General features: G+C 41.4%; 2 protein-coding genes across 2 annotated transcripts; one reads left to right on the forward strand and one right to left on the reverse strand.

Moving 5' to 3' along the window:
* The first annotated feature begins 2,571 nt into the window (after positions 1–2,571).
* Positions 2,572–5,180, forward strand: LOC118782678 (somatotropin-1-like). The gene is made up of 4 exons (XM_036536127.1): positions 2,572–2,886; positions 4,065–4,181; positions 4,548–4,709; positions 4,983–5,180. The coding sequence occupies exons 1-4, from the start codon at positions 2,644–2,646 to the stop codon at positions 5,178–5,180; spliced, it is 720 nt and encodes a 239-aa protein (XP_036392020.1). The 5' UTR covers positions 2,572–2,643.
* A 7,904-nt stretch (positions 5,181–13,084) lies between these two features.
* LOC118782661 (GTPase IMAP family member 9-like) lies at positions 13,085–15,328 on the reverse strand. The gene is made up of 2 exons (XM_036536095.1): positions 15,233–15,328; positions 13,085–14,486 (listed from the first exon to the last, which is right to left on the reverse strand). The coding sequence occupies exons 1-2, from the start codon at positions 15,324–15,326 to the stop codon at positions 13,837–13,839; spliced, it is 744 nt and encodes a 247-aa protein (XP_036391988.1). The 5' UTR covers positions 15,327–15,328; the 3' UTR covers positions 13,085–13,836.
* Positions 15,329–16,046: the final 718 nt, after the last annotated feature.

A 16,046-nucleotide genomic window follows, 5' to 3' on the forward strand; every position in this document is an offset into this window, starting at 1 on the left:
TTGTAATTCATAAATTCAAATATGTTTTAAGACAGGGCCATATTTTCATGTAAAAGCTTTCATGTCTTTCATACCTAAAATTTTATCTTCAGACATGAATATATGCTATATGTGAATCATGTATTAATAAAAAGCTACGAATAATAATAATTCATAAAATAAATTATTTGTACAATAATTCTTATATTATACAATGCCTATGAAGGATCTCAAAAGTGCTTTACCGTAGATGGGGGTGACATCCCAAACACCTACAATGTGTAGCAACCTCCTACTTGATGCAAGGCAGCCATATTATGCTAGATCGCTCACCACACATCATCTGAGGTGGAGACAGCATGATTTGTTGGTGTAAGACAAACAAGGAAAAACTGCATCAGGAAAAGGGGAACAAAGGTCGTATTAACAGGACGGTTGCTAAAAACCACAAAAGATCCTGAAAAATTACCATAGAACTGAATACACACTTCCGTGACCCAGGCTTAACAAAACCTGCAAATTGTGAGTTTTATGAAGCTTACATTTATGGTAGGACAACCATTTGGACAACTGTTTGTAGCCAAGGCCAACGTGTAACAAGGTATAATGTGGTGTAATGAGCACAAAACCTGGACCTCCTGAGCAGTGGAAGAATAACATAATAACAATAACAACAACAACAACAATAATGATAATAATACAGTAGTAATAATAGTAATAATCTCTTTTATAATGATTGCCTCTTTTATAATAATTGTCTCTTTTTCCTGCCTGGACGGGTTTATGTTTGGAGACCTATATTTGACTTAATCCTGGTGATCAAACCACTTATATAAACATACACACACAAGAAAGTTGTATATAGATGTATAGATTAAAGATACATATGGACCTTTGAGGTAATTTAGCACATTCACTCAGTTCCTTCATGGGTCCCATTTAAAGGAAGCAATCTCCTCTCCCAACACAGCAGCAGCGATGACTCTGTGGAACATGTGACATAAAATTGCAACATCGCTTAATTAATTCTTACATCTCATTCGTAGCCCAGTTGAAAGCTCACTTGCACCCGGTGTAAACTGAGCCAGCTTTGTTCTGGGGAAACCGATGATATCAGTACTATTGTTAGCTTGCTGATCTCTAAAAGGGGGTGGTAAACAGATCAAATTGTGTTTTCAGCCATGACATTTCAGGCACATCTGCCGTTGTTGAATATGTACCAGACTTTTGCCTGATAGGAATCGTAAGGATGGTGTTCCCTTGGAATTGGGGTGCTGAGAGACTAATTGAGATTAATCACCCCCAACTCCCTCAATTTACACCTACTGGACACCATGATGTCACAGCGTTCATGGTTATGAATGCACTAACCTTTAGAAAGTTATTTTTTGACATTATGGATTTGTACACTTAACGCAGACACATTGTCCCTCGACCTGTGTTGATGCTAAGGTACAACCAAATAGCAATGATTAAGCAATGATTAAGGCAATGCCAGCACTGCAGGGGTGAGTCCATGGGCACTGGTTTAACTCAGAATGGCTCAGCAAAGGGCAATTGACCTGGACTGGATTGCAAAACGCATGAGAGCTTTCACAGGAGTCAGACAGGATACAGTGCACACAGACAGATACAGTGGTTTTCATTCGTGATTTATTCATTTCTAGGGAGCATGATTTTGTACCCAGTCGTGTTAAAATGACATGCAATGAACAGAAAAGTGTTGTTTGAAGTGTTACTAGCACAGTGAGGGTGCCTTAAAAATGTAAGAGATGTCTGAAAAGCATAAGATTACTCTAAAATCCTCTCAGTAACACCAATAAAAATTCGAACCCAGGTGGAAATCCTTGCTCACGCATTGGTTTGTTTTCAGTAAGACACGTCACCCCTCTGAATATATTTAGCAGAAAAACGATACATCAACAATTGTTTTGATGCGTAATACTGGTACATGTGTTCCACAATGCAGTACAAATCAGATAATGTCAATGACACAAAAAAAGGAAAAAAAAAGGAATACTCCACTATCTCATGTTTCTCATCAAATACATGTATGCGAAATTTGGCGCCGTATATATACAGCCAGCAAAATCCGAGTATAACAAACACCACCGAACCTTCAGAAGAAGAGGAGATACTGAGCTGCTGACAGAACATACATGGCTTCAGGTAAGCAAGCTTATTTCAATCTGTTCAAAGTCAGCTCAGATAGAATATCCACCATGTTATAAAGTCACTTCACAAAAGTTGTGTTCAATAAAAGCAACTGGATATATGTGTGACTGACAGTAAACTCCAGTAGAAGGTTTTACTTGTTATTAGTTACAGCCTTCAAAGCCCACTAAAGTGGAACATAACACCACAAAATGCTTTGTGAAAAATGGCAAATCCTTCCTGAGCTAAAGCTATGACTAATTTGACTGTTTTTTTTATTTCCATTGTTTGGCTGCATTAAAGGGATCCAATTAGCCAAACATACATCAATCTTGATGTTTTTTTTTTTTTTTTACTTAAGGAGGAGACCAGGGTTGCTCAGAACAGAAGACTAAGCTGTGGGCTTGTCTGTTTTAAAATTAATGGATCACATTTGTGTAACCTTAATCACATTTTGCAGGAAATAATAACACTGTAGCTCTTTGATTAGATTACTATGAGGTAATCACGATGCGACTGTTAGGTATCCCAGAGATCTCCACGCATCGACGCGCCCAAGGAATCAATGGTCCCTTTTCTTTACATGTGCCCGCCTGTTCCATTTCTTCTCCAGGATTTTTGTTGTGGCCAGTCTTACTGGTTAGCATTTCTGTGAGCGCAGTGGAACCAATCCCTTTGTACAACCTCTTCTCCAATGCCGTCATCCGGGCACAGTACCTGCACCAGATGGCTGCTGACATCTACAGGGAATTTGTAAGCATGCGTTTTTTTTTTTTTTTTTTTCTGTCGTAAAGTTTGGGGTGCACACAACAAGTGGGTGGGACAAGCAAAAACACCAACTGGAGAATGTGCACTGTCGCAGTATAAACAGGAGGCACATTGAAGCTACGCAGGTGGTTGAGGGGACAAAAGGACAAAAGCCGTGTGTAGAGAAAAAAAAAAAAAAACTAAACCTAAACAGATGAAAGAAGGCATTTAAAGTAAAGGGGGAAAGGAGGGGCTCGGTGAGGGTGCAGAAGGAATTTAAAGTGGATGCAATGTGAGTGGCATCTACGTGACAACAGACAACAGCTGAAGGCTTCGGGAAGATAGTAAAAAAAAACAGCATCGTAGGGAGCATACTGTGTTTCTAGGGCTTCTTCATTCCTCTTCACTGCACGGGCCTTTTTATGGTGTAGGCACCTTTTGCTCTCAGTAAATGATCCTGGAGCTGAATCAAAATTTTACACTAATTAGCTGTAGTTAAGCTTAGGGGAAGGGCACTCTGGTTTTCGAGCTGCTGTCTAGGGCGGAAAGTACCCGATACCCTGTCCCTGCTGATGAGGGAATTAGGTGCAGCCATTGACTGTGAACAGGGAGCAGGTATGCTCAGACAGCAGCCAGCAAGGCTGAATCAGGACAGTGCCAAATCAGGACAGTGCCAAATCAGGACAGTGCCAAATCAGGACAGTGCCGAATCAGGACAGTGCCAAATCAGGACAGTGCCGAATCAGGACAGTGCCGAATCAGGACAGTGCCAAAGCCCCTGACCCTCTTGCTGCTTCCTCTGGGCTGGCTGTGACTCTCCAGTTCTCCCCAGCAGCCTTTCCAAAAGGAGACATCAGCACACCTGTTCCTGCCTCACTTGTAAGTCGCTTTCGATAAAAGCATCTGCCAAATGAATAAATTTCTGCCAAATGAATGAATGAGAGGCTGTGCCTGTCCTTCCCTGACACAAAAAAAGGTTTTTTTTTTTTGTTTGTTTGTTTGTTTGTTTTTTTTTAACACCTGCCTCCACACCTCATCACCCACCCAATCGGTGTGACAGCAATATCACTTCAGGATAAAATGTATTCAAAACGTAGAGACCTAGGGAGAGAGGAGTTCCTGTCTGAGTTGCTTAGAATGCAAAAAAGTTTGACACGCCTTGAGTTTCCTGTATGTCTGTCTAGGAGGGCAGCCTTCCACCTGACGTCTACAGACAACTCAGCAAGATCGCCCCATTGGCCGCATGCTACTCCAACTCCATCCCCATCCCCACTGGGAAAGATGAGACTCAGGAAAAATCTGTGAGTGGTTCAGTAAAGATGGCTCAGGTGTTCTCAATCTACATATAACGCTTGTGGAATAACGACCAGAAAAAAAGCCATACTGACAAACAATCCCTCGTGTAGATTTAAAAAAGGACAATAAAGTGTAAGTATATGTAGAGCAGGCGGAGCAGGCGGCTCACAGAAATAAATTTCTATGCTCAGAGAACATTTCACTTGAAGTTGATATAGTGTTTCTTTCCCTCTATAATTATTATAATTAGTATTGTTTGGTAAAATGAAAAATTATTTTTCAGAATAGGAGGCAATTGTTACCAAATGAGGAAATCTTCTGAATGCTTTGACCTCAGATGCTTCATCTGGACTTTCTCATGTTTCTGCCAGGATGGCTACTTGCTACACATCTCCTCTGCCTTGCTCCAGTCTTGGATGGACCCACTCAAGACCCTCAGCAAGGCCTTCCCAAACAGCTTAATGTTTAGGACCTCCATCAGGATCTCCGAGAAGCTGGAGGACCTGAATGAGGGTGTAACTGAGTTAATCAGGGTAAGGATGGAGGGATCCTACGGACCCAAGAGCCAATAAGCACGTACTGTTCTATGTACAGCCAATCAATCCTGTCAAACATGCCTGCTCACTTCTTATTTCACTGCATATTTATCTTTAGCAATCTCAGTGACTGCAAAGCTTGAGATGTTACGTGTCACAAAACGTGACACTTACTTAAAATGTACTTTGTCAAAGCTAAAGTCAAACTGCAAAGCGGGATGACTGACAAGCCCACCGCCCTCACACTCCGCAACACGTTTTGTTTTGCAGGTGGTGGGTGACGGTGGTGCGCACACAGACGGGTCGAGGAGGCTTAGCTATGAAAACTTTGACGTGATCCCGGGGAACGATGAAGAACTTCAATCTCTGATGAAGAACTACGGGCTGCTGACGTGCTTCAAAAAGGACATGCACAAAGTGGAGACCTACCTGAGGGTCACAAAGCGCAGACGCTTCATCGAGAATTAGAACATGAATAAGCAATTATGTATCTGTAACATATGTAATTTCATGACATTATTTATTAAATTAAGCATGTAAACATAATTTCCATTACTAACAGGTTTGTGTACAGTTGCCAGAGAAAGTATTCAGTCCCCTGGACCTTTACCACATTTTGTTGTGTAACAACCTGAAACCTTGATCAAGTTGGATGTTTTTTTTTTCTTCTTATCTACGCAACATACTCTACTCTTTCAAATGGGGGCTAAACAATTAAATTAAAAACAAAACTCCTAAAATCGCCATTGGAAAAGTATTCACTCCCTTTGCAATAACTCCTCTAAAAAGGATCTGGCTCAGCCAGTTCCCTTCAGAATTCACACAGTTTTTGGGGCAGTATCCACCTGTGCGTAACTAAAGTGGTTAACAGTTTATATTGAACACATCTGACTTTGTAAGGATAAATACACCTGTCTCTGTGAGGTCCCGCCATTGGACATTCAATACGAGGAAATACGAAATCAAAGGAGCTTTCCCAATAACTCAGGGAAAGAGCTGTGAACAGAGACAAGTCAGAGGAGGGATATAAAAAAGATTTCCAAAGCTTTGAGTAGCCACAAAGCACTTTGAAATCAATTGTCAAGAAGTGTCACAAATCAATGTCTGATGAAAGAAGGGCACTGCTTATCATTCTGAAAACACCATGCCCGCTGTGAAGTATGGCGATGGCAGCATTATGTTTGGCTACTTTTCATTGGCAGGGCTTGTCAGAATCGAAGAAAGAATGGATCAAGAAAAATACAGGGAGATACTTCAGTAAAACCTAGAATAAAATCTAGCCTGCAAAATACTTAAAACTGGGATGGAGATTCATCAGAAGATTCATGGCGGGAGCTGAAGACTGCTGTACGGCACTGGTCCTCATGTAACGTGCAACAACTAGAGCAGTTTTGCATGAGGAGTGGGCAAAAATTAAACCCGCAAAATGTGAAAATCTTGAGAAAACTTGTGAAAACAAAAGACTTGAGGCTGTAATTGCTGCAAAAGGGGAAGCAGGGCAAGTGTAGCATATTGGGGGAGGGAGGGAGGCAGTGTAGCATAGTGGTCAAGGGGTATGACTTGTAATTGAAATGTTGCAGGTTCAATTCCTCACAGGGGCACCACTGCTGCACCCCTGGGCAAGGTACCCAACCCACAATTGCCTAAGTAAACATCTAGCATTGTAAAAACCCGTAATTGATGTCAGTCGCTCTAGAGAAGAGTGCCTGCTAAATGCCAGTAATGTAATGGAAAGTAACTAAGTACTGAATTCAAAACTAACTCAGAGGGGTGAATACTTATCCAAGCTGGACTTTTCTGTTTTCTATTTTTCATTCAATTTTCTTTTTCAATAAAAATGATTTTCCTGCAACAAAATTTTGAGTATGTTTTGTTTATTGTGGGGAAAAAATTCAAATGCATTAACCTTACCATTAACATTGTAACACAACAAGATGTGGAAAAAATCCAACGGGGTGAATACATTCTCTGGCCACTGTATGTAAATCATTTATTTTCATGTATTATTTAAATGACTTGACTTTCACGATACCTAGAATCTACTTTGCGGTATGAATCTTTGTGTCATGCTTTTAAATAAAGCTATTACATGCTTCAGAATAAATTAAGGCCAGATTTTTTTCACTGGATCCTCTTTCAAATCAGTACAAAGCCTGTTCAGGTTTGACCTGAAAAACAAGTGTTTTTACTTGCGAGGGTGTGGTTAGCTTGGCAAATTAAACAAATATGACTGCATATTAACATCAGTTGTGAAAAATTTTCACTGACTGAGAAGCAAAGTGTACTGTATGTGTATGTGGCCTACTCACACCATGCAGCCTGCATTTTACATTACACAACAATCTCTGCCTCTCATATTTAAAAAAAAAATCAAATTCTATAACAATCATGAATATCACACTCTGCTCTATGGACTCCATTTTGCCTGTACAGGCAGGCTAATCCTCCAACACATACCCCTGTTCAATAGCTAATTACATTAAATCACAATAAAAACAAGGTTCAGGCTTACAACAAAGTCCAGACTGTGACGAATGATTTGTATGATTTTTAAAAGCATGCTCGCTGGGCTCACAGGATCTGGGCCTGGCTGTGTCTGGTCACGTGTGCTTTTTTTTTTTTTTTTTTTTTCCCAAACACCTTATTACCACAAATCAAAGTTCCAGATGTGTTTTTTGTGCTCAAAGAGAGAGAGATTTTTCATTGATCAAAACCTGAGGAAAACCAAAAACATGCCACTTTGATGTTTGTTTGCTTAAAAACAAACCGGAGACACATTTTGGAAAAGGATGCCATTGAGGGCATGTGTTTTGTATTTCATAAACAAGGCTGTAAACAAAGGCAATATGTCCAAAATGGAGCAGCAGGAGACTAACTTTTCTGCTAAGCCTCCATTGGTCAATGTGGCCCAAACGACCACAGAGCTGCAAGTTTGACAGTGAGATGACTGCTGACAGCAAAGAAGCAGCTGTGGATTTATAAGGACGGCACTGCCGTCTGTAGGCTTCATATAACGCAGGGAAACTATTTGTAAAAAATAATTGCAAAACATAGGAAACTTGTATATTGGAATTAAGTCTTACTGGCATTTGACCTCCTGAATTGTTTTTAAATAAGAGTATGACAAAGTTTGTAATAAAAATAATTACTGTTTTGTGCCTCACTTTTAAAAAATAAATAAAATAAATACTAAGTGTATAAATAAAATATCTCCTCTTCAGGTGAATAGATCAGACTACTTGAACCTCTCACCCTTGTTATGAGGACAGTCAGATGGCCAGACTGACATGCAAGATATACTAGTGCATGCATGTATGTATTTAAACTAGGAGAACCAGTGTGACGTGAGTGCCCCGTTTTACCGAAGAACAGTGAGCAAACAGAGTTAATTAACAACTAAATGCACGGTGCTCAAAAAGGCCCTTTGGCAAAAGGTTTCTTGGGACTGTGCTCTGTAGTTCAATGGCTTTTGGGGTTTGTGGGAACTGGTGTCAGGGGGTGAGAGTGTTGTGATGGGTTTAGGCTATTCTTGTTTGTTATGGATGTCCTGGGACTCCAGGCTGGATCTCTCTCTCTCTCTCTGCCCATGGCAGCAGCACACTTAGGGAGGTCTCCTCCATCCTCTTCCTCTGAGCCATCCACAGTCTCCCAAGACATCATATTCTGGAAACCCCCTATCACACGGCACAATCTACAATTGATTTTTTGACTGGAATTCCCGGCGCTTCTCAAGCTTCATCATGAGGGGAAAAGGACAGACAGTGTGTGTTTACACATGTCTGCAGCCTCAGAGCATGGCATTAGTCCAGGAAAGGGCGGGGGGGGCAGCTGAGTATAAAGTGTAGTACCCAGACCTGGGCATGAACCAGACTAGGTGGGCAAGATGAGTGTGGACGTGGTGTGGCTGGCTGCGCTGGCTCTGTCTCTTCCTGCACTCTCTCAGAGTGATCCACTGTGAGTATACCGTATACAGACATACTAAACTGCACATGATCCACTGTGAGTATACTACATGCAGACACACACACACTCTGTACATGTTTCACTGAGAGTCATGGTCACTATCCCTTTGAGACACACATATGACAGGGAAAGGTGACCCTTGCATAGTCCACTGACATGAAAAAGCAGGACAGTTTATGTATTGTAGCTAAAATAGGAAAACCATTGCACCTCATGGTTTATAGAAGAACAGTGAGTAAACAAAGGATTAAAAAACAGCTCTTGAGGCCAGAGAGTACTGTCTTCCCTATTATGGTCTGATTTTGGCAATTTTTGCTAGGGGTATTTTACTCCCTGTGTGTGTGTGTGTGTGTATGTGTGTGTGTGTGTGTGTGTGTGTGTGTGTGTGTGTGTGTGTGTGTGTGTGTGTGTGTGTGTTTGTGTGTTTGTGTGTTTGAGGAGGGTAGTTAGACTCATTCTGTGACTGAGACAACTTTGCCAACTATTTAGACTAAGCTAAGAGCCAATAAACCTCTTCTGAAATCCAGCAGTAGAGTTGGTGCCATGTGTTCACAAGCGGGAGAAAAAACTGCAAGTGCCCGACTGCAGCGTCCAGGTCCTCTCTCCTCTCCTCTAAACTCAGGTCCCTTAATCTTCACCTTTCCCTTCTTTGCTCCTCAGTCGTCATCCTTTGACTCCAGCCTGCATCAGACAGCAAACATACGCATCTCCTCTCTGCAGGTTTGTTTTGACCGCGCCAAACCTGCTGCGGGTGGGCAGCAAGGAGAATGTCTTTGTGGAGGCGCAGGAGTATGCAGGAGGAGACCTCAATGTGGAAATCGTAGTGAAGGACCTCCCAGCTAAAACTCAGGAGATCTTCTCCAAAACTGTGATGCTGACTCTGTACCCTGCCAAGTTAGCGTGAAGGAGTCCTAGAACATCAAATCTGTGTTGTGCTTCTGTGAGTGCATTCCAACAGGTGATGTGGTCTTGTTTTTTGTTGTGTTGCAATCTGGTTTACTTGAATAGTTATTTTCATGGAGCTGCTACGGAAGCTGTACGTGGTTAGTGGGGGGTAGTGCAGTATTAGTTCACTTTGTTTCTGCAGTCTTTCTTGCATTGCAGGGCCTTTTGGTGATAGGGGTGTGGATCACTGTACTCCAGATGTTTTAGAACTTTTAATGCCCCTTTTAAACTTTCACTAATTATGGATATTAGTCTAACTGTAACAGTATATCTCCATTACAGTCACTAAAGTTCATGTAAACTCACTGCTATTTCAAACTTTATTTTCAGATCATGAATCCCCACCACACACTCCCTGCTGCCAAATTTATAACAGCCCGAATACACACCTTACACTCTATACTGCTAATCCACACTGTGCAGCCTCTACTGCCAAATCTGCACTGTGCACTTTCAACTACCCCCAGGGCCCTGATAGCAAGGTGGTCAAGATGCACCACCAAGCCAAACAGAAGTCTGCCACACAGAGAGCTGGGGCTGGAAGATGTTTATTGCTTCTCTCAAGGTGAGACTTATATTTGCGGCTGCTTTATGAACCTCCAATTTCTCCTGCTCTCATGTTCATCTCTCTTTTCACCCTCCTCCTTCTTTAACAAGAGATCGATGGACAAACAGCCTGCTCTTCTTCTTGAGCTATGCTGAGACACACAGTGTCTTTAGTTTCACTTTCTTTCGAGCTTCACAGCATCCCATCAAGTGGCAAATATACCTAAGAAGTGCAGGTGTAAATTAGGTTTTCACTCTCATAGGAAAACTAAAGATATTCTTGTTGATTTGGATACTCAATAAATCCCTTTTCTACATCATGGCTACTTCATCCTATGTATATTGTGTCTCTTGGTCGGCTACATAATGTCATGCTTCCACCTCCCTCCCCTCCTAGTGTTCCCAAGTCATCACTGAGAGGGTGGCATTTCTCAGCTGTTTTTTTTTCCTGATTAAGTAAACAAAAATAAATGGATAAATAATGTGCAGTGTGGCCTGCATAGCTGAAATGGATCTCATAGCTAGTCTGTGTGTGAGCTGTTCTGTTCCATGTCTTGAGTTTTGGTTGGCGCAGTACCTAACTGTGTCCAGGTGAGGGCAGCAGAGGACAGAAGTTTGAAGCAAGGATTCTTCCCAGATTAAAAATGTTCAGCTAACAGTTTACCGGATACCCCCATCACAGGCCAATATTCTCTGTCTCCATTTGTCCCTGCATCACATCATCTCCCTGCCTGGATATCACATACATTCCTTTATCCCACCCCCTGAAGATAATTCTTTTTTATTTAACTGTTAGCATGTGGGACAGATATAGACCACCCTTTACATATTGTCAAAGTCAAAGTCAAAGTCAAAGTCAACTTTATTGTCAATTCTCCAATATGCACAGGACATACGGAGGATTGAAATTGCTCTAATTGTACTCTGTACTCTAATTCAGATAGATACTCACTGCAGCAAATCAGGATGGGTATGTTGCTCAAGGGTACAATAGCAGTGCCCCATGCAGGACTCAAACCTGCAACCTTCTACTAATAGATCAAGGTCCCTAACCACAACTCTGTCCTGCTAGCCTGGTCACCAGCCATGACTCCATCCTGGCAGCCTCGTCCTTAGCTGCCCCCCTGTAGTATTTGGCTGTTTTCCATCTGTCTTAATGGCCTGTTCTGTGGAGTCATCCTCACATCTAACACCAAGCCACTGACACCCAGTCCTCCACAAACCCCTGAGACACACCGCAAGCCACAGTAAGGAAGCATTCCTGTATTTATCCTCACAGTACTGACAAGACAGTGACATTTTTAACTGGAAATGGAGCTGCAGTGTTATACAAACAGATCAGACATCAATTCATCCTCACCCGGTATGGTTCATAGTCAAATTCATGCAGATTCTGCAGGGTGTAATAAACTCACAATTCCCTCATGTTCGCACAACAGCACGGGAACATGACATTAAAATGCCTTTAGTGTCATACACAAAATTAATTAATCTCATAAATTCAAGCAATTATGAGCAGTAATGAAGAACAGAAACCATCAAATGTTTTTTATTAATGAGAATCCTCTAAAAACTCATATGTTCAGCAAAAAGCCTCGACTTGACTTTTAATGGGTCTAAAGCAGCAGTGTAGTGTAGTGATAAAGAGCAGAGCGTGTAACAGCAGACTCACAGGGGCACTGCTGTTGTACCCTTGGGCAAGGTACTTAACTCACAATTGCCTCAGTAACTATGCATCTGTATAAATGAATAAAATTATAAAAGCAACACACTGCAAGCTATGTATGTTGTTTTGGATTAGAGCATCTGCTAAATGGCAATAATATAATGTAATGAAGCAGGGTTACAGGACTGAAACTGAGGTGGGCGGGGCCTATGTATTGAGGAAGTGATGCAGAGGAGCTTGCAGTAGTGAGCTCATTCATAAAAAATGCTGCCATCCATGAACTGTTTTACTCCACAAACACAATAAATGTTTAGACATACAGTATAAACACACCTTTGAAGTATGGACTGTTATCTGTTATTAATGGAACATTATTCATTTTTATTACATTTCATTTTAAAGAGTCAAATGAAATGGATTTTGGAATAGCACTGAAACCACACAAAAAAGTTATAGTTAAGTTTATAGTTTTCTCTCGGAAGCTGAATAAATGAAACAGATGTACAATAGTGGCAGTCACAGGCCATGACGTTACACCATGGTGTTACATCATTTGTATATTATTATGTTACACCAGGACATGGTGTTACACCATTTATATATTATTATGCAGGTGAATACATTGCTATTTCTACCTAACAGTAAAAATTAAGAGCTCTGTAGGATGGCTGAAACAGTGTCCCGTGACTTGATATTTCAACCTTCAACCCATGATGAAACCCAGATGATTTCTGCACAACTCCAATCTGCTCCTTTCAGTAAATAAACCAAAATATAATAAAATACGAGGAATGAGGTCTCGGACCAAGGCTCACTTCCTGTTCCAGTATTACTGCTGGATTCACTCTGAGCTGCTTGAGACTGCTTTAGACGAGATGAAGCTTTCTGTACCTCACCATATTGATGGATTTCTCTAAGTCTTTCTCAAAAGAAAGGGGCGGGGCGGCAGTGTAGCATAGTGGTTAAGGAGCAGGACTCATAACCGAAAGGTTGCCGGTTTGATCCCTGCTGGGACACTGCTGCTGTACCCTTGGGCAAGGTACTTAACCCACAGTTGCCTCAGTAAATATCCAGCTGTATAAATGGATAACATTGTAAAGAACTGTAACCTATGTAAGTCGCTTTGGATAAAAGCGTCTGCTAAATGAATAAATGTAAATGTAAATGCTGCTGTCTGATCTGGCCTTTCAGTGCCCTGGAACATCTCACTGGTGTAATGGTTACCATTCCTCTCGACCGTTATAGTTTCTGTATTTCCTTTGCTGCAGGTACTCCTCTATACCAATTTTACAGATACGGTCAGACAGATACAGTCCATCTCCATGTGTGAGCAGCACCATTATATTTTGCCATTTAGAAGATGCTCTTATCCAGAGCAACTGCATCTTAAAGCTCTTTCAGTGAAAATCATCAGCAGCATCTTTGTCTCCCCTCAGGAGAATCTCTTCACATCGAGGGCCAACAGAAACACACGGGGTTCTGAGACAGAGAAATGTTGTGTAATCTCATCTCATTAGTGACTTCCTGACGAGAGAAGGCTGTGTCAATCACATCAATCGTTCAGTCTGCCACCCCTCTTCCACCACCCTCTCTTGGCTGTTGCTGAACAGATTCAAATACTGAGGTGAATATTTGTTACCTTTATGATATGGGCCTGTCTTTAAAAAGTTTTTTCAAAACATGTGATCAATGCTTTCCCATTTGACAAAAGGAAAGCTGCCAAGTTTCCTGCACGGGCTCAGAATTCACCTGTTCAGATGATGCTGCTATTCCACCCCCTCTCTGGTTTGAATTTTAATTCTAGACGTTTGGGCATGGGTCATAGTACCAGTGTTGGTTTGTGATTTTTTTTTCTTTCTTCAGATTTCAGCAGGTTGACTGACCATGAGAGATGAGACCCAGCAACTCATAGCAGGATGGCCTCATACATCCAGTTCTGATTTACTCTGCATCAGTCCTGTAGCTTATTATCTTTTCACGGTGATGATTTGCACTTCATACCTTTCACATTAAGCGACAGTTTTCTATGCTCCTCTCCTGGAATATCTCACTGGTGTAGTGGCCTCCTCCATTCCTCTCCACCATCCTGTCAATCTTCTCCAGCAGCTCTGTGACCTGAGCGCGGTCAGCCATATTTTCACAGTTGAACACGTGATATCCACCATGGCAGCAACTGATGAGCTCCTGAAGCTCAGGGATGTGCTGCAGATAATTCTCTATACTGATATGTGCAAGATCATCTCCGTGTGTGAACAACACCATTGAATATTTTAGAGCATTCTCACCAAAAGTGATCTGAATCATCTCCACCATCGCTCTCTCTTCCTCAGTAACTGCCCCCAGCTGAAAGACAAGCAAGAACACATGGGGTCCCGGGGCAGACAGGGGGATAATCCTTTTAATCTCACCAATGACTTTCTTCTTAGAGATGTCTGCGCTAAGTAACCCTGGAGTGTCAACCACTGAAACCCTTCTCCCATCCACCTCTCCTTTTGCTCTCTGACAACGCCGGGTTGTTGACGATGGGCCAGGTTTAGATTCAAACTCCTCTCTCCCCAGGATGGTGTTTCCTGCTGCACTCTTCCCCACTCCAGCCTTCCCCACCACCACAACCCTCAGCTCAGAGAGTCTTGGAGCAGGAGTCACTCCACCCACTGCAAAGAAAACAAGAGTTACCTCAGAATGCACTGCACAGCTTTGCTGGTATTACATTGTTCTGTGTTCACCAAAACAAATAGTAACTTCTCTCCTGAGAATTAGTCATCAGTGTTAAATTGTTACAGTTTCCTGGGAAAATATTTTGACATAGAAACAAATCCTTTTGTAATATAACACTGTAGCGTAAAAGTCTTGAAGTTAATGATGGTAAATTAATGCATTCCTTTGCTTACTGCATTGATTAATTGCTAATTACAGTATTAGAATTTAGTCATAAATCATGATATTCTGTTTAGCTGAGGTTTACTTATGCAGCATTCTAACTCAGATCAGAAAGAAAACATCCATTTATAATGATTATACACAGTGGACAACAAAGTAAACGAGTTCAAATGAATTCTTAGGTTAGGAGAGAAACTCATAGAGACTATGTGGAGAGCAATGTGTTCAGTGGTAAGGAATAATTCTTGCCACCCAGAGGTTGTTGGCTCAGCTCCCAAATGTTACTGCACCCTTAAGCAAGGCACTTCACCTGAATTATTTCAGTAAATATCCAGCTGTGTAAATGGATAAACTATGTCCTGCTACACAAGGACATGTACTAAAATGACTTAATGATGTAAATAACATACATACAATTTGAAGTATAATTGAAATAGTGTAAAATGATGAATGTGAAATGTGTAATTGTGTTGAACTGTACATTTGTTACTGGAATTGAGATGCAGTAACTCCTCCTTACCTGCAGACATGCTGTGGATCTGTTCCTGGAGCTGCTGGATAAGTTTCTCTTTCTCAGTATTCTCTTCCTTTAGTTTCTGTGCTTCCTCCTCCATCATCCTCCTCTTTTCCATTTCTGTTTCTTTTTCCTCCTCTCTTCTCTTAATCTCAGCTCCCAGCCTCTGCATCTCTTCTTTATACATCTGTATCTCTCTCTCTTTCTTCTCCATCTCTTTCTCATTTTCTTTCTCTTTCTTTATCAATTCAGTCTTCAATCTCTGCATCTCTTCCTCACAGCCCTGCATCTCTCCTTCTTTCTTCTTCAGATCTTCCTCTTTTAATTTAATCTCAGCTCTCATCTTCTGCACCTCTTCTTTACTGGTCTTTAACTCTCCCTCTTTATTGTTAATATCATATTCCAGTTCCTGCACCTCCTGTTTGTACCTCTCTAGCTCTCTCTCTTTTTCTGTAAACTCTTCCCTCAGGCTCTGCACCTTCTCTCTATACCCCTGTATCTCTGCCTCTTTTTTCTCTATCTCTTTCTGTTTTTCTCTCTCTATCTCAAAAATCTCCTTTGGTTTCTGTTCTTCCTCCTCCATCATCCTCTTTTCCATCTCTCTTTCTTTTTCCTCCTCTCCTCTCTTAATGTCAGCTCCCAGCCTCTGAATCCCTTCCCTATACCCCTGTATCTCTGCCTCTTTCTTCTCTATCTCTCTCTGTTTTTTCCTCTCTTTTTCTTCAAACTCTTCCCCCAGTCTCTGCACCTCTTCTTTATACCTCTGCATCTCTCTCTCTTTCTCAGTAATCTCTTCTGTTGATCTCTGCATCTCTTCCTT

This window comes from Megalops cyprinoides, chromosome 1 (assembly GCF_013368585.1).
Source record: "Megalops cyprinoides isolate fMegCyp1 chromosome 1, fMegCyp1.pri, whole genome shotgun sequence".
Taxonomy (NCBI): domain Eukaryota; kingdom Metazoa; phylum Chordata; class Actinopteri; order Elopiformes; family Megalopidae; genus Megalops; species Megalops cyprinoides.